This window comes from Lytechinus variegatus, chromosome 4, assembly GCF_018143015.1.
Source record: "Lytechinus variegatus isolate NC3 chromosome 4, Lvar_3.0, whole genome shotgun sequence".
NCBI classification, from domain to species: Eukaryota; Metazoa; Echinodermata; class Echinoidea; order Temnopleuroida; family Toxopneustidae; genus Lytechinus; species Lytechinus variegatus.
In genome coordinates, this window is record NC_054743.1 from 47283840 (window position 1) to 47310612 (window position 26773).

The following is a 26773-nucleotide window of genomic DNA, read 5'->3' on the forward strand; positions in this document are numbered from 1 at the left end:
ATGCCCAAATTCTCTACTCCTACGCATTCAAGTAGGAGGGTAGTCATTGTTGGACTTGAAAATAAGAATATTTGCAGAGCAAACCCAGTACAGGTGTTCAAAGAAATTCACAATCTTGTAGGCAATCTGAATGGAAAAGAGAAAGTGAAAAATATGATGATTTTGAAATGTGAGAATGACACACAAGTCATGAAATTGTTGGAACTAACCAAGCTTGCTGGTGTAGACGTTAAAGCAACGCGTTATGAAGATAATCATGATTTCACAGCGAAAGGTGCTTTTCATAGAATAGATACTCAAATAAGTAATGAGGAAATTGCAGAAGTATTGAAAGATCAGAAGGTAATTCATGCTAAGCGTTTTATGAAGGAAGTCAATGGTGAAATAGTATCAACCCCATCAGTTCTCATCACCTTCAAAGGCAAGAATAACCCCGAGACAGTAAACTTTCTGTATCAGCTTAAACGTGTAGACAACTTTAGTCCACCTGTGCCAAGGTGTCACAAATGTCAACTTTTTGGGCACATGAAGGAAAATTTCAAGGGTAAACTGCGATGTGGAGGGGAACATGATTTTGAAGAGTGCACACAAAAGGAAAATCGAAAATGCTTTAGATGTGGAGATAAACACTCGGCGGCGTATCAAGGTTGCAAAATTTACATAGAGGCTAAACAAATACAGAAGGTTAAATTGAAGGAAAACATAACATACGCACAAGCGACTAGGGTGTATCTCACTGAAAAAAGTGAAATTGTGGAAGAAGCCAGTAAGACCATTAGTACTAGCGATACTAAAAAAAAACGACTCAAAGGAAACTAAAGAATGTTGGTCCCATTTCAAATTCAATGGCATCTGACCACGGATCAATCCAACAATCAAAGATTCCGCACCCAATCCGATTAGTACAAAGGAACAATGAAGGAAGGCGGGAAAGAGATAAGGAGTCAGGGCAAGGAACTGATTCGAATAACAAAAAGAAAGATAATGTCAACACATTAATGAGTGTAGCACCCATGGATTTCATTATGTTTATTCTATTTGTGATACGTAAGTTACCACAGTCTGAAAATGATGATCAGTTTTTGGAATCTGTTGTACATGCTAGTCGTAATTTCTTAAAGACAGACATAACCATGGAAATGGTCAAGTGTCACCTTAAATAAAACAGTCTGTCTCTGATCTAGTAATAGTCCAGTGGAATGCTCAAGGCATGATTTCGCATGGGTCGGACTTTATAACTTCTATATTTGATAATAATTTACTGGGTTCCAACCCAGACATTATTTGTATTCAGGAAACATGGTTTAATGATTTTAATGTGTCGTTCATTCCTAATTACTTTTGTGTTTGTAGAAACAGACAGGATGGTAGGAGAGGTGGTCTAGCTATGTATTTTAAAAAGGACATCGCTTTCCAGGTTATAAAAGTCCAAGAGTTCATCGAATATCAAAGGGTAGATATTTTTTCAAAGAAAGGAGTTATTTCCATTATCAATTATTATAATCCCTGTAAAAAGATTGAACTAGAAGAATTAAACTTCAGGATTATAAATGTGCCAGGGAAGCTTATTATTTTAGGTGACTTTAATAGCCTAAATCCTCTATGGGGGAGCAGCAAGCTTGACTCCAACGGAAAAACTGTTGAATCTTTCATGGAGATTAATGATCTAGCGTTACTCAATGACGGATCACCAACAAGACTAGACCCACACTTTGGTTCTTATTCCATGTTGGATTTATCTATAGTCTCCAAGGAACTAGCTTGTAGTATTGAGTGGCAAGTATTGACAAATAACTTTGGCAGCGACCACAATGCAATCGTGTTGAAATTAATACAGACAAATAACGGTAAATATTAAAGAAAATGCAGATATAGGTCGTAGATGAAGTTTTAGAAACGTAAACTGGGAAGAGTATAGAAAAGCTATTAAAAATGAATAACTTAATCTAAATTACAAGAGACATTACTCGGCATGTAATTTGGATATTCAAGGACGATATGATATGATAGTTAAGGTAATCTTGAATGCTTCGAAAAGGTGTATTCGTCGAGTGCGAAGAGGAGGAGAAAACAGAGGTAAAATAACTCCCTGGTGGAACGAAGCATGTCAAAAAGCGGTGGCGGAGAGAAATCACATTAAAAACAGATTACGAAGATATTATGATTGAAATGATGTTCAACTATACTTGAAAAAGAAAGCATCTGCTCAGAAGGTGCAACGGCGAGCACGATATGACTATTGGTCTAAATACTGCGGTAAAATGAATAGATTTACAGATATCGGAAAAGTATGGAAACAAGTAAAAGGAATTAGAGATAGCGCAATGAATACTCATATTTTCCACAATCTAATCGTTGACGGCAATATCGTTAGTGAATCTGAAAATAAGGCTAATGCAGTTGCCCATTTTTTCAAGTCTATTGACAGATCTTTTTATAATAATGATGGTGGAAATGAAGATAATTTATTTAAAGAAATGTCGAATGATGACTGCATTAATGACGATTTTAACATGAATGAAATGATGAGTGTTTTACAAGATTTGAAAAACTCAGCGCCAGGTAAGGACGATATTCTTTCGATTATGTTAAAAAAACTTACCCCAAATAGCGCTTGATGTTATTTTAGATCTGTACAACGACATGTGGAAAACTTCACATTTCCCTTGTCAGTGGTATGAAGTTGTTCAAATACCTATTTTGAAACCTGGAAAGGATCCTAGTTTAGTGTCGTCCTATAGACCTATTTCTTTATTATCAACCCTGTTTAAAGTCATGGAGAAAATGATTAAAAACCGTCTGAATTGGTTTTTAGATAATAAGAAAACGTTAAACCCACTTCAGTCAGGATTCTGCAAATATCGTAGTGTCGAAGATCAGGCTTGAAACAGATGTTCATTTAGCATTGAAGGAGAAAAATACACCGTGGCAGTTTTTCTAGACCTGGAAAAGGCGTATGATTCGTTATGGAAAGGAGGTCTCTTGAAAAAGTTGTCATTGTTGGATATTAGTGGAAAATTATTTTTCTTTATTAGAGCTTTCTTAAGAAATAGATTTTGTAACGTGAAAGTTAACAATAGTATGTCAGAAAAGTATGTATTAGAGCATGGAATCCCGCAAGGGAGCTCATTAAGTCCTGTCATTTTTACATTGATGTTAAATGACTTAAAGGTTAAAGAAAGTGGAGTAAAACTATCATGTTATGCAGATGATATCGCGATTTGGTTTACTAGCTCAAACTTAGATCTGGTTCGCCATAAGCTGCAAGAAGCCCTCCATGAAATCGAAATCTGGTGCTGGAGATGGAAATTAAATATTTCTCACACTACGTCTGTAGTTTTAGTTTTTACCAATAAACAAAAGAAAGATATTACTTTGAAAATAAATGGGCATATTTTGCCTCATGGTGAGCAGTTCAAATTTCTTGGTATGTGGTTAGACTCGAAACTAACCTGGTCTAGCCACATTAATGCGATTATTGATAAATGTAAGAAAAGATTGAATTTATTACGTTGTGTTTCTGGTACGTCCTGGGGGAATAGGTATGAAATTTTAATGATGATATACAAAGGTCTTATTTTATCTGTTTTAGACTATGGAAGTGAAATGTATGACTCTGCTTGTACATCTCTTAAGAAAAAGCTTGACTCTATACAATATAGAGCTTTGAAAATCATTACAGGAACGATATACAATGTATCATTCGAGTCTCTACAAGTTTTGACCGGTGAACTACCGTTGTATCTTCGGAGAAAACTGTTTAATGATAAATTTAGATATTATTTGTTGTTAAGTACTTCATGTCATCCAAGTAGAGAAATTCTCATTGAACATACGAACAGACACGAATGGAAGGAAGGGGAAAAACCTTTCAATCTTCGAGCCTGTAGTGATGAGGTACTTGTAGAGAAGCAAGACAACTTATTAACAAAAATCCCGGAATGGCGTTTGTCCCGCCCTCTGTCGTTTTATGCACATCGTATAATTAGAAAAAAGGATATGCTAACGGCCGAGATGAAATCGATCTAGTTCTAGTAAGAATTGGAATTGTGTGGAATGGTTACTTTCATATATATACTGATGGATCCAAACAGGATAATTTTAGAACTGGGGCAGCATTTTATGTTCCGCAATATAAAATAAAAAAGTATTTCAGGTTATCTTATGTAAGTATCATGAGAGCTGAACTCGTGGCCATTTTAATGGCAGTTGAGTGGTTAGACTCCTTTGATAAACCATGTTCCGTTGTAATTTTTTGCGACTCTTTGTCAGCACTGAATATGATCGATTCATATTTCATAAAATACACTATTGTTAATGAAATTTTATTCAAAATTCATAAATTTATTTTAAAAGATATCTGTATTAATTTTGAATGGATTCCCTTACATTGTAATGTTAACGGCAATGAGATCGTCGATAAAGCTGCCAAGAAAGGAGCCGCGAAAAATTAACATGCTCACGTATGACATTTTATAAAGGTGTCTGGCAAGCAGATTGGAATGCGTCTAGAAATGGTAGATTTTTATATGTTATTCACGATAATTTCTTTAAGCAGACTTGTAGAAAAGGTTTTTCTCGGAAAGAGGAATGCCTCCTTCATCAAATCACAATAGGTAAGTGCAAATTAAACTATTACATGTTTCAAATTAAACAGCACTCTTCATGCCTCTGTGAGGTGTGCAATGTATTTGAGACTATTGAACATTATATTTTATTTTGTTCAAAATATGTAAAGGAGAGACGCATCATGTTTAATAAACTTAAGATGAATGACCCGAATCTAAAACAATTGTTGATTAATCCCGATTATACGCGGGAACTACTATGTTTTATATATGCTACTAACCGTTTTGACAGTTAGGTGTGTGTCATTTTCTTCAAACACTAGACATGAAAGAAGGATTGATATTTCCTATTAATAAGAAAAGACAAAACAAAAGAATAACGTGAAATTGTATGTGATGTCACAATTGAATTGTTATATAACTAAGATTTTAAGAAATTAACTAAATATATAACTAGTCATGCTAGTAGCCGATTGGTTAGCTGTTGTGCCCTTTTTCACGAACAATCTTTTAGCACGCGCGATATTCAATTTCTCTATTTGTATTAATATGTTTATTCCTCAAAGATTTTTAATGTGGTAGGACTTACTGATATAATAGGTGGATGGGTGATTAATCTATATTAATACTTCATAATAATCGTCACCAATGGTTTGACGTCGTATGGATCCCCTTTGCCGACGACGTCCTACTTACGAAAGCGACTGGCGCGTATAATCTGGTGAGATTGAAGAGCGCCATCATATTCAATATCAATCAACTACCCTCTTCTTAGGGTCTCACGGGCCTAATTACTAGTGGTAGGCCATAGATATTCATTCGAGCCAACCCATTGCTATTTTTTTTATTTTGATATGGCTGATTGACAAAGTGTATGCATATGATTGTACATCTAACACTGATTCTATTTTTGGTAATTACTGAACTTCCTTTTCCCTAATTGGGAAGAAATATCACCAATTTTGGACTATATTTTGACTGGCGGAAGGATTAGGGCCATTTTGCTGTTTGAGTTGATGAATCTGCTCCCCCCGACGGTGTCTTCAAACACGCCAATTTATTTTTGAAATGAGCCGGTCGAGGGACCCTTTTCTGGTCAGATATGGATTGCCAGATATAAATCCTATCCATTGGTAGTAAACATTCGACCCCCGAATTTCATCCTTATTTTTTATGAATTTTTTAAAGTGCCAATTTAACACATGAGTCTATGGGGAATGAATTAGGCCTGTGAGACCTATATATAACCTGGCATAGCCTATTACATGGGGAATTCCTTAGTGGATGAAATACCTGCCCAACTCTTCAGTAGCAGATTGTTTTTACTAGTAGACATGTTTCAATCATCAAGAGGTCCAAAAACTGAACTTCATGGCTATACAAGGCTACATAGGGGGTACTACAGGTAACAAGTTGTTATTAGTAACTAACTCTGTGTTTGTGTACCTAGGTCCTAGGGCCAGGCTAGGCTGTGTAGGCTGTGCGTGGGACTTGCTAGCATGTTGTCGTGTGTTTTTGTATACCGACAAGCGCTGCTGTAAATCGTGTATTGCACCCATCACGAGATAAAGTACACATTAGATAGGCCTTGCATCAATTGTGCTTGTGAAATTGGTTCATGGGGAAGGGAATGAGAAGAGAAAACTTTAGAATTTGGCTGAAGAGTGGTGGATTCAAGAGGGAGGGGGGGGGGGTAGAGAAAAAGCATAGTTAGTATGTGGGGGGGGGGGGCTGAGAATGAGTTCTACATACTGCTATCTTGTTCAACTTTTACTGACTTCTAGCCAGACTAGCCCCCATCCATTTAGAATACAAGCCATCTAACCCCCTGTCTCTTTCTCTTACACCCTGGCTTGGGCCCTTGTCATAGGAAGATGTGAATTTATAGTATGCTTGTATGTTGATTCTCATTTCTTTTTATTGTTATCTAATTAAACTCATGTGAATCTGGTATTTATATTGTGGGCAGATCTTGAATCCAGATATGCACACTATTCATATCTACAATTTGCATTATAGGATTTGGGCCCTACATTGCATCCATTGTTGAGCTACATATAGGCATGTAGGATGTGTGTAAATCCATAGGGCACTACACATTAGGAATAACATTAGAAATGGTCATTACATAACACATCTGTATATTTCATGCATTTCTTTGTGATAAAGTGAGTGTACAGATGTTGAAGAAAAGCCAGGAAGGTAAATTAAAAAGAAACCTTCATGTGCCATACAATACAGGTCTCACGGGCCTAATTACTAGTGGTAGGCCATAGATATTCATTCGAGCCAACCCATTGCTATTTTTTTTATTTTGATATGGCTGATTGACAAAGTGTATGCATATGATTGTACATCTAACACTGATTCTATTTTTGGTAATTACTGAACTTCCTTTTCCCTAATTGGGAAGAAATATCACCAATTTTGGACTATATTTTGACTGGCGGAAGGATTAGGGCCATTTTGCTGTTTGAGTTGATGAATCTGCTCCCCCCGACGGTGTCTTCAAACACGCCAATTTATTTTTGAAATGAGCCGGTCGAGGGACCCTTTTCTGGTCAGATATGGATTGCCAGATATAAATCCTATCCATTGGTAGTAAACATTCGACCCCCGAATTTCATCCTTATTTTTTATGAATTTTTTAAAGTGCCAATTTAACACATGAGTCTATGGGGAATGAATTAGGCCTGTGAGACCTATATATAACCTGGCATAGCCTATTACATGGGGAATTCCTTAGTGGATGAAATACCTGCCCAACTCTTCAGTAGCAGATTGTTTTTACTAGTAGACATGTTTCAATCATCAAGAGGTCCAAAAACTGAACTTCATGGCTATACAAGGCTACATAGGGGGTACTACAGGTAACAAGTTGTTATTAGTAACTAACTCTGTGTTTGTGTACCTAGGTCCTAGGGCCAGGCTAGGCTGTGTAGGCTGTGCGTGGGACTTGCTAGCATGTTGTCGTGTGTTTTTGTATACCGACAAGCGCTGCTGTAAATCGTGTATTGCACCCATCACGAGATAAAGTACACATTAGATAGGCCTTGCATCAATTGTGCTTGTGAAATTGGTTCATGGGGAAGGGAATGAGAAGAGAAAACTTTAGAATTTGGCTGAAGAGTGGTGGATTCAAGAGGGAGGGGGGGGGGGGGGTAGAGAAAAAGCATAGTTAGTATGTGGGGGGGGGGGGGCTGAGAATGAGTTCTACATACTGCTATCTTGTTCAACTTTTACTGACTTCTAGCCAGACTAGCCCCCATCCATTTAGAATACAAGCCATCTAACCCCCTGTCTCTTTCTCTTACACCCTGGCTTGGCCCTTGTCATAGGAAGATGTGAATTTATAGTATGCTTGTATGTTGATTCTCATTTCTTTTTATTGTTATCTAATTAAACTCATGTGAATCTGGTATTTATATTGTGGGCAGATCTTGAATCCAGATATGCACACTATTCATATCTACAATTTGCATTATAGGATTTGGGCCCTACATTGCATCCATTGTTGAGCTACATATAGGCATGTAGGATGTGTGTAAATCCATAGGGCACTACACATTAGGAATAACATTAGAAATGGTCATTACATAACACATCTGTATATTTCATGCATTTCTTTGTGATAAAGTGAGTGTACAGATGTTGAAGAAAAGCCAGGAAGGTAAATTAAAAAGAAACCTTCATGTGCCATACAATACAGGTCTCACGGGCCTAATTACTAGTGGTAGGCCATAGATATTCATTCGAGCCAACCCATTGCTATTTTTTTTATTTTGATATGGCTGATTGACAAAGTGTATGCATATGATTGTACATCTAACACTGATTCTATTTTTGGTAATTACTGAACTTCCTTTTCCCTAATTGGGAAGAAATATCACCAATTTTGGACTATATTTTGACTGGCGGAAGGATTAGGGCCATTTTGCTGTTTGAGTTGATGAATCTGCTCCCCCCGACGGTGTCTTCAAACACGCCAATTTATTTTTGAAATGAGCCGGTCGAGGGACCCTTTTCTGGTCAGATATGGATTGCCAGATATAAATCCTATCCATTGGTAGTAAACATTCGACCCCCGAATTTCATCCTTATTTTTTATGAATTTTTTAAAGTGCCAATTTAACACATGAGTCTATGGGGAATGAATTAGGCCTGTGAGACCTATATATAACCTGGCATAGCCTATTACATGGGGAATTCCTTAGTGGATGAAATACCTGCCCAACTCTTCAGTAGCAGATTGTTTTTACTAGTAGACATGTTTCAATCATCAAGAGGTCCAAAAACTGAACTTCATGGCTATACAAGGCTACATAGGGGGTACTACAGGTAACAAGTTGTTATTAGTAACTAACTCTGTGTTTGTGTACCTAGGTCCTAGGGCCAGGCTAGGCTGTGTAGGCTGTGCGTGGGACTTGCTAGCATGTTGTCGTGTGTTTTTGTATACCGACAAGCGCTGCTGTAAATCGTGTATTGCACCCATCACGAGATAAAGTACACATTAGATAGGCCTTGCATCAATTGTGCTTGTGAAATTGGTTCATGGGGAAGGGAATGAGAAGAGAAAACTTTAGAATTTGGCTGAAGAGTGGTGGATTCAAGAGGGAGGGGGGGGGGGGGGTAGAGAAAAAGCATAGTTAGTATGTGGGGGGGGGGGGCTGAGAATGAGTTCTACATACTGCTATCTTGTTCAACTTTTACTGACTTCTAGCCAGACTAGCCCCCATCCATTTAGAATACAAGCCATCTAACCCCCTGTCTCTTTCTCTTACACCCTGGCTTGGGCCCTTGTCATAGGAAGATGTGAATTTATAGTATGCTTGTATGTTGATTCTCATTTCTTTTTATTGTTATCTAATTAAACTCATGTGAATCTGGTATTTATATTGTGGGCAGATCTTGAATCCAGATATGCACACTATTCATATCTACAATTTGCATTATAGGATTTGGGCCCTACATTGCATCCATTGTTGAGCTACATATAGGCATGTAGGATGTGTGTAAATCCATAGGGCACTACACATTAGGAATAACATTAGAAATGGTCATTACATAACACATCTGTATATTTCATGCATTTCTTTGTGATAAAGTGAGTGTACAGATGTTGAAGAAAAGCCAGGAAGGTAAATTAAAAAGAAACCTTCATGTGCCATACAATACAGGTCTCACGGGCCTAATTACTAGTGGTAGGCCATAGATATTCATTCGAGCCAACCCATTGCTATTTTTTTTATTTTGATATGGCTGATTGACAAAGTGTATGCATATGATTGTACATCTAACACTGATTCTATTTTTGGTAATTACTGAACTTCCTTTTCCCTAATTGGGAAGAAATATCACCAATTTTGGACTATATTTTGACTGGCGGAAGGATTAGGGCCATTTTGCTGTTTGAGTTGATGAATCTGCTCCCCCCGACGGTGTCTTCAAACACGCCAATTTATTTTTGAAATGAGCCGGTCGAGGGACCCTTTTCTGGTCAGATATGGATTGCCAGATATAAATCCTATCCATTGGTAGTAAACATTCGACCCCCGAATTTCATCCTTATTTTTTATGAATTTTTTAAAGTGCCAATTTAACACATGAGTCTATGGGGAATGAATTAGGCCTGTGAGACCTATATATAACCTGGCATAGCCTATTACATGGGGAATTCCTTAGTGGATGAAATACCTGCCCAACTCTTCAGTAGCAGATTGTTTTTACTAGTAGACATGTTTCAATCATCAAGAGGTCCAAAAACTGAACTTCATGGCTATACAAGGCTACATAGGGGGTACTACAGGTAACAAGTTGTTATTAGTAACTAACTCTGTGTTTGTGTACCTAGGTCCTAGGGCCAGGCTAGGCTGTGTAGGCTGTGCGTGGGACTTGCTAGCATGTTGTCGTGTGTTTTTGTATACCGACAAGCGCTGCTGTAAATCGTGTATTGCACCCATCACGAGATAAAGTACACATTAGATAGGCCTTGCATCAATTGTGCTTGTGAAATTGGTTCATGGGGAAGGGAATGAGAAGAGAAAACTTTAGAATTTGGCTGAAGAGTGGTGGATTCAAGAGGGAGGGGGGGGGGGGGGTAGAGAAAAAGCATAGTTAGTATGTGGGGGGGGGGGCTGAGAATGAGTTCTACATACTGCTATCTTGTTCAACTTTTACTGACTTCTAGCCAGACTAGCCCCCATCCATTTAGAATACAAGCCATCTAACCCCCTGTCTCTTTCTCTTACACCCTGGCTTGGGCCCTTGTCATAGGAAGATGTGAATTTATAGTATGCTTGTATGTTGATTCTCATTTCTTTTTATTGTTATCTAATTAAACTCATGTGAATCTGGTATTTATATTGTGGGCAGATCTTGAATCCAGATATGCACACTATTCATATCTACAATTTGCATTATAGGATTTGGGCCCTACATTGCATCCATTGTTGAGCTACATATAGGCATGTAGGATGTGTGTAAATCCATAGGGCACTACACATTAGGAATAACATTAGAAATGGTCATTACATAACACATCTGTATATTTCATGCATTTCTTTGTGATAAAGTGAGTGTACAGATGTTGAAGAAAAGCCAGGAAGGTAAATTAAAAGAAACCTTCATGTGCCATACAATACAGGTCTCACGGGCCTAATTACTAGTGGTAGGCATAGATATTCATTCGAGCCAACCCATTGCTATTTTTTTTATTTTGATATGGCTGATTGACAAAGTGTATGCATATGATTGTACATCTAACACTGATTCTATTTTTGGTAATTACTGAACTTCCTTTTCCCTAATTGGGAAGAAATATCACCAATTTTGGACTATATTTTGACTGGCGGAAGGATTAGGGCCATTTTGCTGTTTGAGTTGATGAATCTGCTCCCCCCGACGGTGTCTTCAAACACGCCAATTTATTTTTGAAATGAGCCGGTCGAGGGACCCTTTTCTGGTCAGATATGGATTGCCAGATATAAATCCTATCCATTGGTAGTAAACATTCGACCCCCGAATTTCATCCTTATTTTTTATGAATTTTTTAAAGTGCCAATTTAACACATGAGTCTATGGGGAATGAATTAGGCCTGTGAGACCTATATATAACCTGGCATAGCCTATTACATGGGGAATTCCTTAGTGGATGAAATACCTGCCCAACTCTTCAGTAGCAGATTGTTTTTACTAGTAGACATGTTTCAATCATCAAGAGGTCCAAAAACTGAACTTCATGGCTATACAAGGCTACATAGGGGTACTACAGGTAACAAGTTGTTATTAGTAACTAACTCTGTGTTTGTGTACCTAGGTCCTAGGGCCAGGCTAGGCTGTGTAGGCTGTGCGTGGGACTTGCTAGCATGTTGTCGTGTGTTTTTGTATACCGACAAGCGCTGCTGTAAATCGTGTATTGCACCCATCACGAGATAAAGTACACATTAGATAGGCCTTGCATCAATTGTGCTTGTGAAATTGGTTCATGGGGAAGGGAATGAGAAGAGAAAACTTTAGAATTTGGCTGAAGAGTGGTGGATTCAAGAGGGAGGGGGGGGGGGGGGGGTAGAGAAAAAGCATAGTTAGTATGTGGGGGGGGGGGGGCTGAGAATGAGTTCTACATACTGCTATCTTGTTCAACTTTTACTGACTTCTAGCCAGACTAGCCCCCATCCATTTAGAATACAAGCCATCTAACCCCCTGTCTCTTTCTCTTACACCCTGGCTTGGGCCCTTGTCATAGGAAGATGTGAATTTATAGTATGCTTGTATGTTGATTCTCATTTCTTTTTATTGTTATCTAATTAAACTCATGTGAATCTGGTATTTATATTGTGGGCAGATCTTGAATCCAGATATGCACACTATTCATATCTACAATTTGCATTATAGGATTTGGGCCCTACATTGCATCCATTGTTGAGCTACATATAGGCATGTAGGATGTGTGTAAATCCATAGGGCACTACACATTAGGAATAACATTAGAAATGGTCATTACATAACACATCTGTATATTTCATGCATTTCTTTGTGATAAAGTGAGTGTACAGATGTTGAAGAAAAGCCAGGAAGGTAAATTAAAAAGAAACCTTCATGTGCCATACAATACAGGTCTCACGGGCCTAATTACTAGTGGTAGGCCATAGATATTCATTCGAGCCAACCCATTGCTATTTTTTTTATTTTGATATGGCTGATTGACAAAGTGTATGCATATGATTGTACATCTAACACTGATTCTATTTTTGGTAATTACTGAACTTCCTTTTCCCTAATTGGGAAGAAATATCACCAATTTTGGACTATATTTTGACTGGCGGAAGGATTAGGGCCATTTTGCTGTTTGAGTTGATGAATCTGCTCCCCCGACGGTGTCTTCAAACACGCCAATTTATTTTTGAAATGAGCCGGTCGAGGGACCCTTTTCTGGTCAGATATGGATTGCCAGATATAAATCCTATCCATTGGTAGTAAACATTCGACCCCCGAATTTCATCCTTATTTTTTATGAATTTTTTAAAGTGCCAATTTAACACATGAGTCTATGGGGAATGAATTAGGCCTGTGAGACCTTAGAATGAAACGTCCTCGTTTCGAATTAAAACATAACCAAGGTTCAATATTTGGAAAACACATCTAGAGCAATGTTAAATTTACATTAAAACAACAACAACAACAACAACAAAGTTCGCTTTAAAAGATTTCAGTAGAAACGCGATGGCGTCTTTCGCAGGCGTTTACTACGGCGTGTTAGCATCTGGTTGCCGGTTTTCTGCTCCTTTGCACGAGGTGGTTCCTGGTCAGGTGTGGATGTTTCTTTACTCTTGGATATAGCGGCCACTTCTGAGGAGAGTCGCTTCTTCCTTCCTGTTCCTATCTCTGCAGTACGATCTGTATCTGTTGGACAGTCATGCTCTTTGCTAGAAATGTCTACTCTAGCTCCAGTTTCCACAGAACTTTCTTCCTGTGATTGAGGATCTTGCTGTGTCTGCGGGTGTTCCTCTGGGGATGCGTCGACTGTGGCTGAAGATAAAGACTTGTCATCGATCTTCTTCAAAGCCCAGTTCGGCACGGGGGCTCCAACATACATCTTTAAGCGGTTGAAATGAACAACCTTTGGCTTTGATTTAGACGTTTCCTGAATCCGATAGGTCACATCACTGAGAGCATCAATGACAAAGAATGGACCGGTCCAACTCCTCTGTAGCTTGGGAGAAATTCCTTTCTTCCGCCTTTTAGTGTGAAGCCACACCGCATCTCCCTGTTGATGACCTTCCCCTGCCTTGTGAGTGTCGTAAGTACGCTTGTTCCGGTCTGTGTTAACCCTCAAGCGCTCTCTTGTCAACTGGTGGGTGTAATTCATGCGGTCCTGGAGTTGCTCTGTGAACTCAGGGTAACTAGATTCTGGAGTCCCAGAGCTTCCAATCAGCAGATCCACTGGAAGTATCATCTGCCTACCAATCATCAGCTCACTAGGAGTGTAACCAGTAGCTTCATGTTGAGACGAGCGGTATGCCATCATGACCAGAGGTAAACATTCGTCCCAGTCCTTTTGATGATCAGCAACAGCCTTGGCCAATAAATCCTCCAAAACGTTCAACCATTCCGTTACTAAGAGGATGAAATGCTGTAGTTCTGGTCTTTGAACATCCCAAGATCTCACAAACACTTTGGAAAAGAGCTGCTTCGAAATTCCGACCTTGATCAGTATGAATGAAGTTCCAATGGCACACCGTATCTGCAGACATATTCTTCCACAAAGATTCGTGCAACTGTTGCTGCTTCTTGGTTCGGCATTGCATAAGACTCAGTCCACTTGGTGAAGTAGTCACAGATTTGTTGCCTCGATCTGACTGTGGAAGGGGTCCCATGATGTCCATTGATACACGCTCCATTGGAGCACCGACGTTGTATACCTGGAGTGGGGCTCGAGGGCGCCGAGATGGGTTCTTCCTGGACTCACATGTGCGGCAAAGTTTGCACCATAGTTCAACATCCATACTAAGTTGAGGCCAATAGCAACGCTTTCGAATTCTTTAAATTTTCCGTTTGCTACCCATATGACCTGCAACCTTGGATTCATGCCACTCTGCAAAGACTTTCTTGCGCAATGCAACAGGTAGAACCAATTGCAGAGAGATTTCCTTTCCGTTGAGGGATTCCCATCGACGATACAGGACGTCCTCTTCAAATTATAGCCTTTCCCACTGACTCCAAAGAGACTTTACTTTAGGGCTAAGGGGTGCTACCTCTCGCCATGAGGGACGTGTCCCCATTTTCTTCCATTGGATGATTTGATCTAACTCGGGGTCCTGGCCCTGTACATCTCTCAAATAGGACTTTGTCCACAAGGCATCTTCCTGTCCATTTGATGGGGTTTTAAATGCTACGTTTTGTCAGCTGTAATGCCTCCTGGGTTCCTAAGGTAGCGACGTGGATAATTTCAGCTTCAGGACAATCATCTTCGGTATTAGTGCCGACAGATAAGACTTCCTTCAAGATCGATGTTTTCATGGTGTCGTTTCCTCGAACGGAAAACAGATAGAAGACCGGCCGGTGAAACTCATTGAAGAAAATTCAAAGACCACGACACGAGTGTCGAATTTCATTTCTAACTTGAACCTGAAGTGGGACTTCATATAAAAGCCAAGATGGGCGACGACAGAAAGCCAGAATATGATGCAAAGTACGAAATGACTCCTCAATCAGAAGCCGATCTCGAAAAAGGCAAAGTGAAGATCACTGATCCCAGCGATGAGAAGAAATCTGCCGAAGAGGATAATGAATGGGGTGGCTTGAATAAAGCCGAGTTGCTTGAAGTTGCTGACACCCCGTTCTGGAATTGGACCCGTAACATCTTGTTGATTCTTTTCTGGATTGGTTGAGTGGTGAGAAAAGAGTGTTTTCTATCGAGTTGTGCCTCAGTCATTCAAGGATAGCAGCGGCGATGGTTATGGCGATCTCAAAGGACTGACCAAGAAACTAGACTACGTTACAGGCATTGGTGCTGGTGTGTTGGTACTGTCTTCCATCTACAAACAGTCTGAACAGCAACAGGACCTGGGTCAAGAGGTTGTGGACTTCACCAATGTGGACTCCCGTCTGGGAACTCTTGAAGACTTTGATGCCTTGATGACCGCTGCTGATGATCAAGGGCTGAAAGTGATCTTAGAATTTGTCCCTAACCATTCCAGTGATGAGCATCCTTGGTTCTTGGCCAGTCGTAACAGGAGTGGCAACTACAGCGATTACTACGTATGGGAAGATTGTGATCAAGCTAACCCACCAAATGATTGGCTCAACAAGTATGAAGACTCTGCATGGACCTATGATGCTGTCAGGGGTCAGTGCTTCTACCATTACTTGACAACAGATCAACCAGACCTCAACTACGACAACATCAACGTCCAGATGGCCATTCAGGATGCCCTCAAATACTGGTTTGAGCGCAAGGTTGATGGCTTCGTTTTTAGTGACGTTGATTACATCTATGAATCTGGTGATGTCGCCACAGCCCTTGGCAATTGTCGCCGCTGCCAAGCAGGAACTGCAAGTCCAGCTAATTCTACAACTGTTGCAAATCAGCCAGAACCCACCAGTGGGCCAGAACCAACCAGTGAACCAGTGCCTGCGACTCAACCAGAATCAAATGACCCATCTGGAAGCCTGTCCTCAGCTACGCAATACTCTTGTGTTGGTGATTCAAGCCCTGGTGTCCAAGCCAAACTTCACAACCTCCTTGTTAGCTGGAGAGAAGTCTTCAACGACAAAAGCTACCTTGGAAAGTACAGGCTCATGGTGACGGAAACCGAGAAGGCTCCCGCAGATGCTGTCCTCCAGTTTGGCAACGGAACCCACGAAGCAGACTTAGTGATCAACCTTGGCTTTGCTAAGGCTATAGATGGTGCCCCAAAAGTTGACGCTATCCAGGGTGCTGTGGCAAGCTGGTTAGCTGCCAAGGATGATGATGCTTTTGAAAACAGATGGAATACTTGGACACTCGGTGACGAGAGTATGTCTCTCATCGCTAGCCGTGCTGGAGAGCAGTATGTACGCTCACTCAATTTCATTCAGCTCACCCTTCCTGGAGCACCCATCACTTACTATGGAGAAGAGCTTGGAGCCCTCGATACGAGTGCCGCCGGTGATGATGCTTTCCGTGGACCTATGTACTGGGCCAACTTCACCAATGGTAATTTCAATGCAGCCAATGCTACAGCCTGGCAGCCTCTGCCTACCAACCCCAAGTACAGTGTCGAGGTTCAAAGTAATGGCAAGAAAACCTCCGAATGCTTGAAAAGGAGCTTACTCAAATTCACCCTCTCGTCCTTGCTAATAAGTTGTGCGCTGTGTTTCCATGTGTCTTGCAAATGTTCTGGTATCTTCATTCCATCAACAGTTATGTACGGAGTCTTGTCAGTCTTAGAAGGGTTGTCTCCGGAGACAGTTTCCTGTGTAACTACCTCAGCTTTCTGACATTGACCAACGGTGGTCCCTTTGTAAAACTTGACAGGTTGGTTGAATACATTGATGACTCTCACTGGTATTGTCTTGGCGCCCGGCCTCATCAGTGCCGCATCAACTAGAACACTTCCTGAGCCAGTCCACTTAGACGAAGGTTCCAGGATTACGTCAGTGAATGCCAAATTGTCTTCCATTTGACCCTTGATAACTTGTCCAGTGAGGGGTGGTAGGGTGACGGTATCACTCACGGTGACTCTGCAGCAAGCAGGCGTTCCTTCAAAGCTATGGCAAGGGACCTTTACCCCATTTACCCACATTTCCCGACTCCCAAAATCAACTTTGCATTTGCAGTCCTCAAGGCAATCAAGACCAAGAATTCCATCTTCTTTTACGTCTGCAAACCAAATTAGTTTCCTGCGTAGCTTCCCTCCTAGACACATGTTCATTTCTCCTTTACCCTTGAAGGGAATACTGTGTACATCACTCGCAGTAGTCATTTTAACACCTATGTCTCTCTCAAGGAGCTCATCACATCCGATGAGTGAGGCAACACTACCAAACAATTCTATGCATAACACATTGATACAACATACACCATTGAGAAAATCGCTGATATCACTCAAGAACTGTTGATTTTTCTCCGTGTCTGTTGTATTTCATTGCTTTAATCATTTATTTTTTTCCAGGTTTGACCATGAGGGACCCTTTCTCCAATAGGTTGAGGTCGATATGCTAAGGGAGGAAACAAAATGCATGTCACATATTTCATGTTATGAAATATAATAAAAATAGTGAATGGGTAACTTTATCGGTTCCCTAATTCGCATACTGGGAGGAAAATCACAGGGTATCGAACTGTTTTGTGAAATATATCGAAACTTTACACTATCAAACTGTTTTCCAACTCCCAATAAGAAAATACTGATAGTGGAACCTCATAGTTTTCCTCTACAACTGTAAAATATAAATTAAACGTATTTTACAACCTGGTTACTTTATATGTGGGTGCAAGTCTACGATTGATCTTCACGAGCTTAAAGTGGGTTTAAACAACGTTTTCCCAAAAAATTAAACGACTACGTTCAATTTTTATTCAGTAACTATTAGAAATTTGAACATTTTGTTTTAAAATGTCTAAAACAATGCTTGATCAGAACATCCTTAAACCAGGTTGCAAAAAACCATTTACTTACATTAAATGTTACTATGCTAAAACAAGAGAGCAGAAGGAAAATCAAAGCTGTTTCTGTTTGTGGTAACTCCCGTATGAACTCAGCAGGACAGCATTTTTGCTGGTAAACGCCAAGCTAGTATTTAACCAATTACCTATGAAACATTTTACGTCTGGGTTAATCAGTCATAGCGGCTGACGTTATAGACGACAGATATCTCTCTCGGGCCTTTTTATCAAAGTGGAGACTATTGCAGAGTTGGGATTCGAACTCACAACCTTGCGATTATGAGTCCAATGATCTAACCACTGGACCACACGACCCGTGTAAGCTGTAAGTGTCCCAACATTGAAATCATATACAGTGGTGCTTAAAGTTAGTAAACCCCACAAGAAAATAAAGTGTTCAAGGTCTGTCATGTTTTAGATATTCAATAGTAAAGTGTTACTGTCATAAAGTTTGTTTCTCTCGGCTCTCAGAACATTGTTACTTATTTATTTATTTATCTATTGATATATTCATATTCCACAATCATCAAAGTACATTTCGTAATCATGTTTACAATGAAAAAAAAATGCATAACATATACAGGATTGAAACGTAGCAATTAAATGAAAAAAGTGGAGGGGCCTACTAAAAAGCAGAGCTTGTAAAATGTAGACCCCCTATCAAAACTTTATACAAGGGTAATATGATACAAATAGAGTAAAATAATCAGCAAAATTCTATAAAATTATATACATATAAACACTGTAACACAAATGTATTTACACTATATACAAAATTAAATATTGACTTAAAAAAAAATAATACTACCGTGGATAAGTATGAAGTTCACAAATATTAGATTGAATTAATAAGAATTCAGGAGAAATTTTTTGATGAGTAATTTAAATCGTATAAGATTAGCTGCCTCTTTCATTTCTCTGTCCAGAGAATTCCTTTTGGTCCTGTGAAAAATACAGTTTTGCTAGAAAATATTGTTTTACTTTTAGGTGATAGTCATTTGATTGTCTCGTATTATATGAATGTAAAGTATTGTTTCTCATAAATTTCTTTTGTAGGACATTAGGTACACTATTTCTATCTAGCTGATACATGAATTGGAATAGTTGCAAGCGGTACAGGTCATTGATTTTAAGAATACGTTTCTGACGAAACAATTCGTCCGTATGAGCTCTAAAGGACATATTGCATATTATTCTCAGTACTTTTTTATGAAGTAGCAAGACTTTATTTAGTCTAGTGTGAGAGGCATTACCCCATGCCAGAATTCCATAATTAAGATATGGTAGAATTAATGCACAATATAACATGGATAGCGCCTGTGCTGGTAGAGCGTATTTAAGCTTATTGATGACTCCAATATTTCTTGACACAGTTTTGCAAGTTTTGTTGATATGAGCATTCCACGTAAGCTTGTTATCAATAGTAAGACCTAAAAACTTTGTTGTTTGCACTTCTTTGATTTCAGTATTATCTAAAAGTATTTGATGCGGTAGATGTTTCAAAGAATGACTAAAAAGCATATAATTAGTTTTTTGCAGATTCAGTGACAATTTGTTGGCTTTAATCCAGTTTGTTACTTTTTTAAATTCTGTATTCATAGTGCTCACAAGTACATGTGGAGCATGGTGTGTATAGAAAATATTGGAATCATCAGCAAAGAGAATAAATGAGAGAACATGAGATGAATTTTTCATATCATTAACAAAGAATAAATAACAAGGGGCCAAGAATACTACCTTGTGGAATTCCACAGAAAACTGGCCTTGTTGGAGATTCTGATTCATTTACTGTAACAAACTGAATTCTATCAGTAAGATAACTCCTAAACCATTGTAAAGCTGTCCCTCTGATACCGTAGTGCTGTTGTATACGTTCAACAACCAGCATGTAGGATGGGGTTCACGAACTTTATCAGCACACAACTGCATATAATGTCGTGGTTCTGATTGTAATAAGCCGCGTGTTTTATTCAGAAGGCGTCACATAATTATTGAGGAAAATTGATTGATGTAATAGCTTATAAACAAGGATATTTCTTACATCGTCTTACGCGACACAGCCAGTAGAAAAGAATAACTAACACAGTTACTCCGAGACAACATCCCAGTGTTTAAAAACAACTCATCTGTGTGAGATCTCCAGGACAGGTTGAAAATAACACGCAATGCCTTCTTTTGTAAAAGCAATATTCTATCTAGGTGGGTTGAGTGTGTGTTTCCCCAAACAATTGCTCCATAATTTAGATATGGTAAAATTAATGTTGAATAAAGCATTTTTAGGGAGGAAGTTGGAAGAAAAAACTTAACTTTGTTGAAAACACCAATATTGCGTAAAAATTGTACGACATATAGAGTAAATATGCGATTTCCAAGATAATTTGTTGTCTATTATGAGGCCGGCCTAAACAAATTGAAAAACTCATCATCATTCAACGCTGACAATGGGAAATTTTCAATCACTGGGAATTGAAAGAGAAAAACACAAAATGCAAAAACAAATCGCTTCCTGTAGAGACCTACGGGACCGCGTGCTCGTGTCAGCAAGGCAAGGAACTGGAGAGAATAATAATTACGTAAAGAAAAACTGGTTATACACATTCTTATGAAGAAAAGGAGCACATGCACATGAAAAGTCATCAGGTAAACATTGGCAATTGTATTGTATTATCAAATTTGCTTGATATATATTTTTTTTTTCATCTAGTAGTAATCCAGTTTATGCTACCAGATTTGCCATATGAGCTCAGCGTGTAAGGATATAATATTATACCCATTATCTTTTTGCTGGCAAAAATTGAGAAATAAAAGAAAGGAAATAAAAGAAAGGAAACCTTCGATAACAAGCTTTGCTTTCCAGAAGGTTCCTATTTCATTTCAAAATGTTATATTTTGCTTTACATTGTAAGTTTATTAAAATTTTGGAATGAATAAATTCGTTATCAATCAATCAATCAAACAATCAATCAAAGCGTATCATCGAAAGAAATGATACATTCATTGATATAAATTATTTCTCGCCAATCAAACAAATGAGGAAGAATAAAAAAAAAACGCATTACGGAAAATACATGACATTCACGGAATTTTGTGAATAAAAGATCATGAAAAGTGCGTTTAGTCGTTTGATTCGCTCACTCACATTTTTCTTTTTCTCAAATCTTCCTTACACCCATCATATTTTTTATTTCACCCGTGTCACATTGACAACATATATTTTGTTGATGATCAAAATGATAGTTAGGTTTCTTTCCGTAACCGATGCAAATTTGATGTTTATTTTTCCACCAAACTTGGTTCATAATTTGGTTTTGTTATCAAATTTGCTTGATTCATTTTTTCATTTACTATTATATGATATCAGATTTGACATATGAGCTCAGGGTGTAGGGGAATTTACCCATCATCTTTTTGCTGGCAAAAAGGGAGAAACAGAAGAAAGCGGATCATTGGAAGAAATGATACATTGATTAATATAAATTATTTCTCGCTAATAAAACAAATGAGGAAGAATAAAAAAACGCATTTCGAAAAATGCATAACATTCACAGAATTCTGTAAATAAAAGATCATGAAAAGTGCGTTTACTTGCTTGATTCGCTCACTCCCATGTTCCCTTTTTCTTCTTCCTTACAAACATCATACTTTTTATTTCGCCCTTGCCGCATTGACAACATATATTTTATTGATGATCAAAATGATATTAAAGTTTCTTTCCGTACCTTTTTTTTTTGCATTTTTTTCCACCGAACTTGTTATGTTACGTAATTTGATGTTGTTAGATTTAAAAAGCCTTCTTACAGCCTTGTATGCGACGAAAAGGAGCAAAGAAGGAACATGAATAATCATTTTTTGTCGTAGAAGCTTTCAGATTTCATCATGAGAATACTTTATATAATTATATCATGTAACTCCCATGTTGATAATTTTTCGGTATTTTGCTCAGTGAATTCTGCTCTATTTATAAAACTATAAATACGTTCAGCCCGGACCATCCCTGTAATGATAATAAGAAGAAGGTGAAGGAGAAGAATAATGAAAATGATAATAATAACTACAATAACAATAACACTAATGATAAAATAATTATGACAATAGCAATACTAATAATGATAATAATAATAATAATAATAAATGAATAAATAATTAATGAGTGTGATGATTGCAGTGCGACGAGAGTTGGAAATAACAGACTTCTTTACTAATATATTCATAACGAGAATAATTTTGTGAGAATGCTAAAAAAACAAAGTATAAAACTCCCCCCCAAAAAATCCCCCGAACCGTGCACATTTGCAGGCACAAAAAAGCCTTGACACAAGAATACTACCATACTGGCCTGCAGTATGGTTTTTTGACACTGTGGCTGCGCGCGGAAAAGGAAGGGTTCTCGCCGAGCTCTTCCTTTCCTTCCTTTTGGTTTTGGTTTTCTTTATCAGAATTGTTATTTTCATCAAGCCGCATATTTTACGGATAATTTCGGACCAAATTTGGATTTCTTCTGCAAAGAGAAAGCAAAGGTAAGCAGGATTTGTTGGCCTTTAACTGTTTTCCATTCCGCACACACTAACGCATAGGCTAACACGTAATTTCAAAAAACCCGCCCTGTAGCGGCGGACCAATCATGGCAGAGGGTCACGCGAAAACGGGACCGCCATTGCAAGATACCACTGACGATGAATTCCGGACTGTCACGTACGCACGATCACCTAAAATCAAATTTCGCGGCAAACGAAGACGTGAAGGAAGCTTGGACGTGGAAAATATCACGCCCAGGGCGGAATCTTCGTCAGATAGTACAAGCAACACAACTTTTACGATACATAGCACCCCATCCACAAACAGAAGGGCCAATTTTACTCTGTATATTAGCCCAATAGAAAAAACAAGAATTTCAATAACGTAAATCCCATAGAAATAGCAAGAGCAATTAAAAGCACTTGTCCCAATCCAATTGACAATATTATCTCTCTCCCTCACAGCATTATTGTCAAGTGCAAAAACCAAAAGCAAATGACCGCTATTCAACAAATAACCCAAATTGGCAACATCCCAGTAAAAATAGAAGAAAAGCGAGCCGGTGTGAAGGGTGTTATTTATGGGGTTTCTACAGCTATCTCAGAAGAGGAAATCAAGCAGGAGCTAAAGACCCAAGGAGTTTCTTTTGCAAAGAGAATTACTAAGAAAGCAAAACAAAATGAAAATGGTCCCATCGAAGAGGTACCCCTCAAAAGTGTAATTTTGACATTCAATAAAACAAATCTCCCCCAACAAGTAAACTTATGTTTTCAAATTTTCCCAGTTAAGGTCTTTGTACCCCGTGCTTCAAGATGCTTCAAATGTCAACGTTTTGGCCACGGCATAGCCCAATGCAGAGCAAAGATACGTTGTGTTAGGTGCGGAGAAGCACATACCTTTGAGGAATGTCAAAAGAAAGAAGATAGGAAGTGTATCAATTGCGGGGGTAGACATTCTGCAGCATACAACGGCTGTGCCGTGGCAAAAAAGGCACAGAAAATACAGCACATAAAAGTAACTAAGAACACAACTTATGCTAACGCCGCAAAAATGCTCGCTAATGAAGAAAAAACAACAGAAAATAACTTGACCACGCATCATAATGTAGACTCAACCAACAAGCACCAAATTGATCCCCGTGTAGCTCAAACTAAATCCGCCCCTTCAGTGGTCCGTCCAAAAGAACCCCTCCCCCAAAAGACGGCACCACAAACAGAAGTACCAATGGATTTTAATTATGAACAAACAAGAAAAGAAGAACATAGATACGAGCACTGGCGGCCGAAGCCAATAAATTTAGGGGGTGTCCACCTGAAATTTTGGGATGGACACATGTACAAAATAGGACAAGCGCCCAAAAAATGTTGACAAGCAAAAAAAAAAAAAAAAAAAAGGTCATCAACCTAAATTTTAGGGGGGGGGCAACACACGTTTCAGGTGGGGCCACGTGAATATAGGGGGGGACGCAGGAAAAAAAAATTGACAAGCAAAAAAAAAAAAAAAAAAAGGTTATCCAAAAAAAAATTTAGGGGGGACCGTCCCCCCCACCTAAAATTTAGGGGGGGACACGTCCCCCCCGTCCCCCCCGCTTCCGCCGCCTATGGATACGAGCCTCAAACGAAAAGTAATTTTTTAACAACAGCAGACAATGAACAGATTATAAATTTTATTACTTATCTTATATTCATTTTTGCGGAAGGAAAAACAAAGAAATCAATGAAATTTTAGCTCTGGTCGAATCGGTAACTGGACGATTGCTTATAAGTGGATCCACCCCTACCCAACAGGCAGAAGGAGGTAGCTAGTTTTTTCTTATTATGGCGTCCCTAGCAATATTGCAGTGGAACGCACAGGGCCTACACTGCCATGGCAGTGAACTTATAAGATAGCTAAGTAACCCTCACAATTTATTCTATCACATTATTTGCATACAAGAAACTTGGTTTGGGGAAGATCACATTTTTAACATTCCCAATTATACATGTATACCCAGGAACCGTATAAATCAAAATAGAGGAGGGTGTGCATTTTACATCCACAACACAGTCGACTATTTAACCCCTCATTTTGATGAAGAACATGAAATCCAACATATTAAAGTGTATTTTGGCGAGTCCCATATTGGAATAGTCAACTTTTACAATCCATGTCAAAAATTAAATGAAAATATTTTAAATAAATTACTGAGTATAGCCTGTGGTACTGATAGGTTTCTCATACTAGGAGACTTTAATTCCCACAACAGCCTTTGGGGCAGTGCAAAAATGATCATAACGGTCTTATCATAGAAGATTTCATTAATAAACACAATTTAGTTATATTAAACGATCTTTCAGGAACAAGACTTGATCCTCTCTCTGGAAAATTGTCCAATTTGGATCTTACTTTAACTTCCCCAGCTTTATCAAACCGATGCTCCTGGGAGGTCCTCAATTATTCCTTTGGCAGTGATCATTTTCCTATATCGATAGAGCTTTTTATGGATATCTCTAAAGACACCGCTCCTCAAAAAGATAATTCTAGTATGAAATTGTGGTCCTTCAAAAATACAAAATGGGCTGATTTCGCTCAGAAGTGTGAAGAATTGATGGATGAATTCATAAATTTTGAAAGTCCTCAAGAATTTTATACTTTTTTCATAAAAAGTCTTACAGATATTATTCTTAAGACAGTTCCTTCTAACACAAAAAGGCAGCATAACCCTATACCTTGGTGGACTCCCGAATGTACCAAAAGCATCAAAGCGAGGAATAGAGCTAAAAATAAATTAACAAGACATATATCTGTAGAAAATCTTGCCTCTTTTAAGGAAAAAAAGGCAGAAGCACAAAAAATTCTACGCAAAACGAAAAAGGAATATTGGGATTTATTCTGTAAGAAACTCAACCGTTTCGTCCCCGAAGGCAAAATATGGGCAACAATCAAACGGATGAACGGCTTAACTAGCAAGAAATCTAACAGAATGTCGGCACTTATTGAAAAGGATAAGGTAATAACAAAAGATCCAGACAAATCAGAATTATTAGGTACCCATTTTCAGGAAATAGGATCATCTACCTTTCCAACAAAAAACCTACTACCCAACCTTGAATTGGAGATACTTCAGGCACAATCTGAAGGTTTAGATCATGTAATAAATGAACCTTTTACAATTTTGGAACTAGAAAAGGTTCTCAAAACCTGCAAAAATTCAGCCCCAGGTAAAGACAACATACCTTATATTGTTTATCAAAATCTTCCTCTTAAATCTAAAAAAGTAATGTTGAAAATAATGAACAAAATTTGGGACTCGGGAAATATACCCCATGAAATGAAACATTCTACTCTCGTTCCGATTCTTAAGGAAAAGAAAGATCCTAAACTTGTCTCTTCATATAGACCTATAGCTCTTTCTTCGTGCTTTTCCAAAATATTTGAACGCATGGTTAAAGGAAGACTTGAATGGTACATTGAAAAACATAATGTTTTGCCTCCCATAATCAGCGGCTTCCGAAAAAACCATAACACCACTGATAGTATTGTTGATTTGGAAAACACTATTAAAAAACTATTAATAATGGTGAACATACTTTGGCTCTATTTTTAGACGTCGAAAAGGCGTACGATAGATTGTGGATAAAAGGTCTAATTTACAAATTACTGCAGTGTGGTATAAAGGGTAAAATGCTAACTTTTCTCTACAACTACCTTTCAAATAGAACATTCCAAGTTACAATTGGAAAGAGTGAATCAAAAATTTATGTAATGCAAAACGGACTCCCACAAGGAAGTACTCTTAGTCCAATATTGTATAATATCATGATGAGGGACATCCCTATCATCAATCCAGTCACCACATCTATATATGCAGATGATATAGCAGTCTGGATGTCTGGTAATCAATTAGATGTAACCTCAAAAAATATTCAAGAATATCTTAATAATTTACACGAATGGTTTAATAAATGGGGCTTTCGTCTTTCCTCTCATAAAACCGCTCTGGTATTATTTACAAAAGCCCCCAAAAATAATTGCCCTGAGATAAAACTAGGAGAAAATAGTTTAA

The 26773-nt window shown here is 38.4% G+C and overlaps 3 protein-coding genes across 3 annotated transcripts; 2 read left to right on the plus strand and 1 right to left on the minus strand.

Moving 5' to 3' along the window:
• LOC121413038 lies at window positions 1-819 on the plus strand. Its single transcript, XM_041605801.1, has one exon. It carries the CDS (start codon window positions 1-3, stop codon window positions 817-819), a length of 819 nt encoding a protein of 272 aa, XP_041461735.1.
• A 12453-nt stretch (window positions 820-13272) lies between these two features.
• On the minus strand, window positions 13273-14088 carry LOC121413039. Its single transcript, XM_041605802.1, has one exon. It carries the CDS (start codon window positions 14086-14088, stop codon window positions 13273-13275), a length of 816 nt encoding a protein of 271 aa, XP_041461736.1.
• A 1095-nt stretch (window positions 14089-15183) lies between these two features.
• Window positions 15184-17045, plus strand: LOC121413040 (neutral and basic amino acid transport protein rBAT-like). Its single transcript, XM_041605803.1, is given in 2 exon segments — window positions 15184-15450; window positions 15452-17045. Coding segments are annotated over 2 exon segments (1824 nt in total). The 5' UTR covers window positions 15184-15220.
• Window positions 17046-26773: the final 9728 nt, after the last annotated feature.

Excerpts from the sequence above, each read along its gene's own strand:
- LOC121413038 (XM_041605801.1), top strand. The coding sequence starts at position 1 with ATGCCCAAATTCTCTACTCCTACGCATTCAAGTAGGAGGGTAGTCATT.
- LOC121413039 (XM_041605802.1), bottom strand. The coding sequence starts at position 14,088 with ATGGCATACCGCTCGTCTCAACATGAAGCTACTGGTTACACTCCTAGT.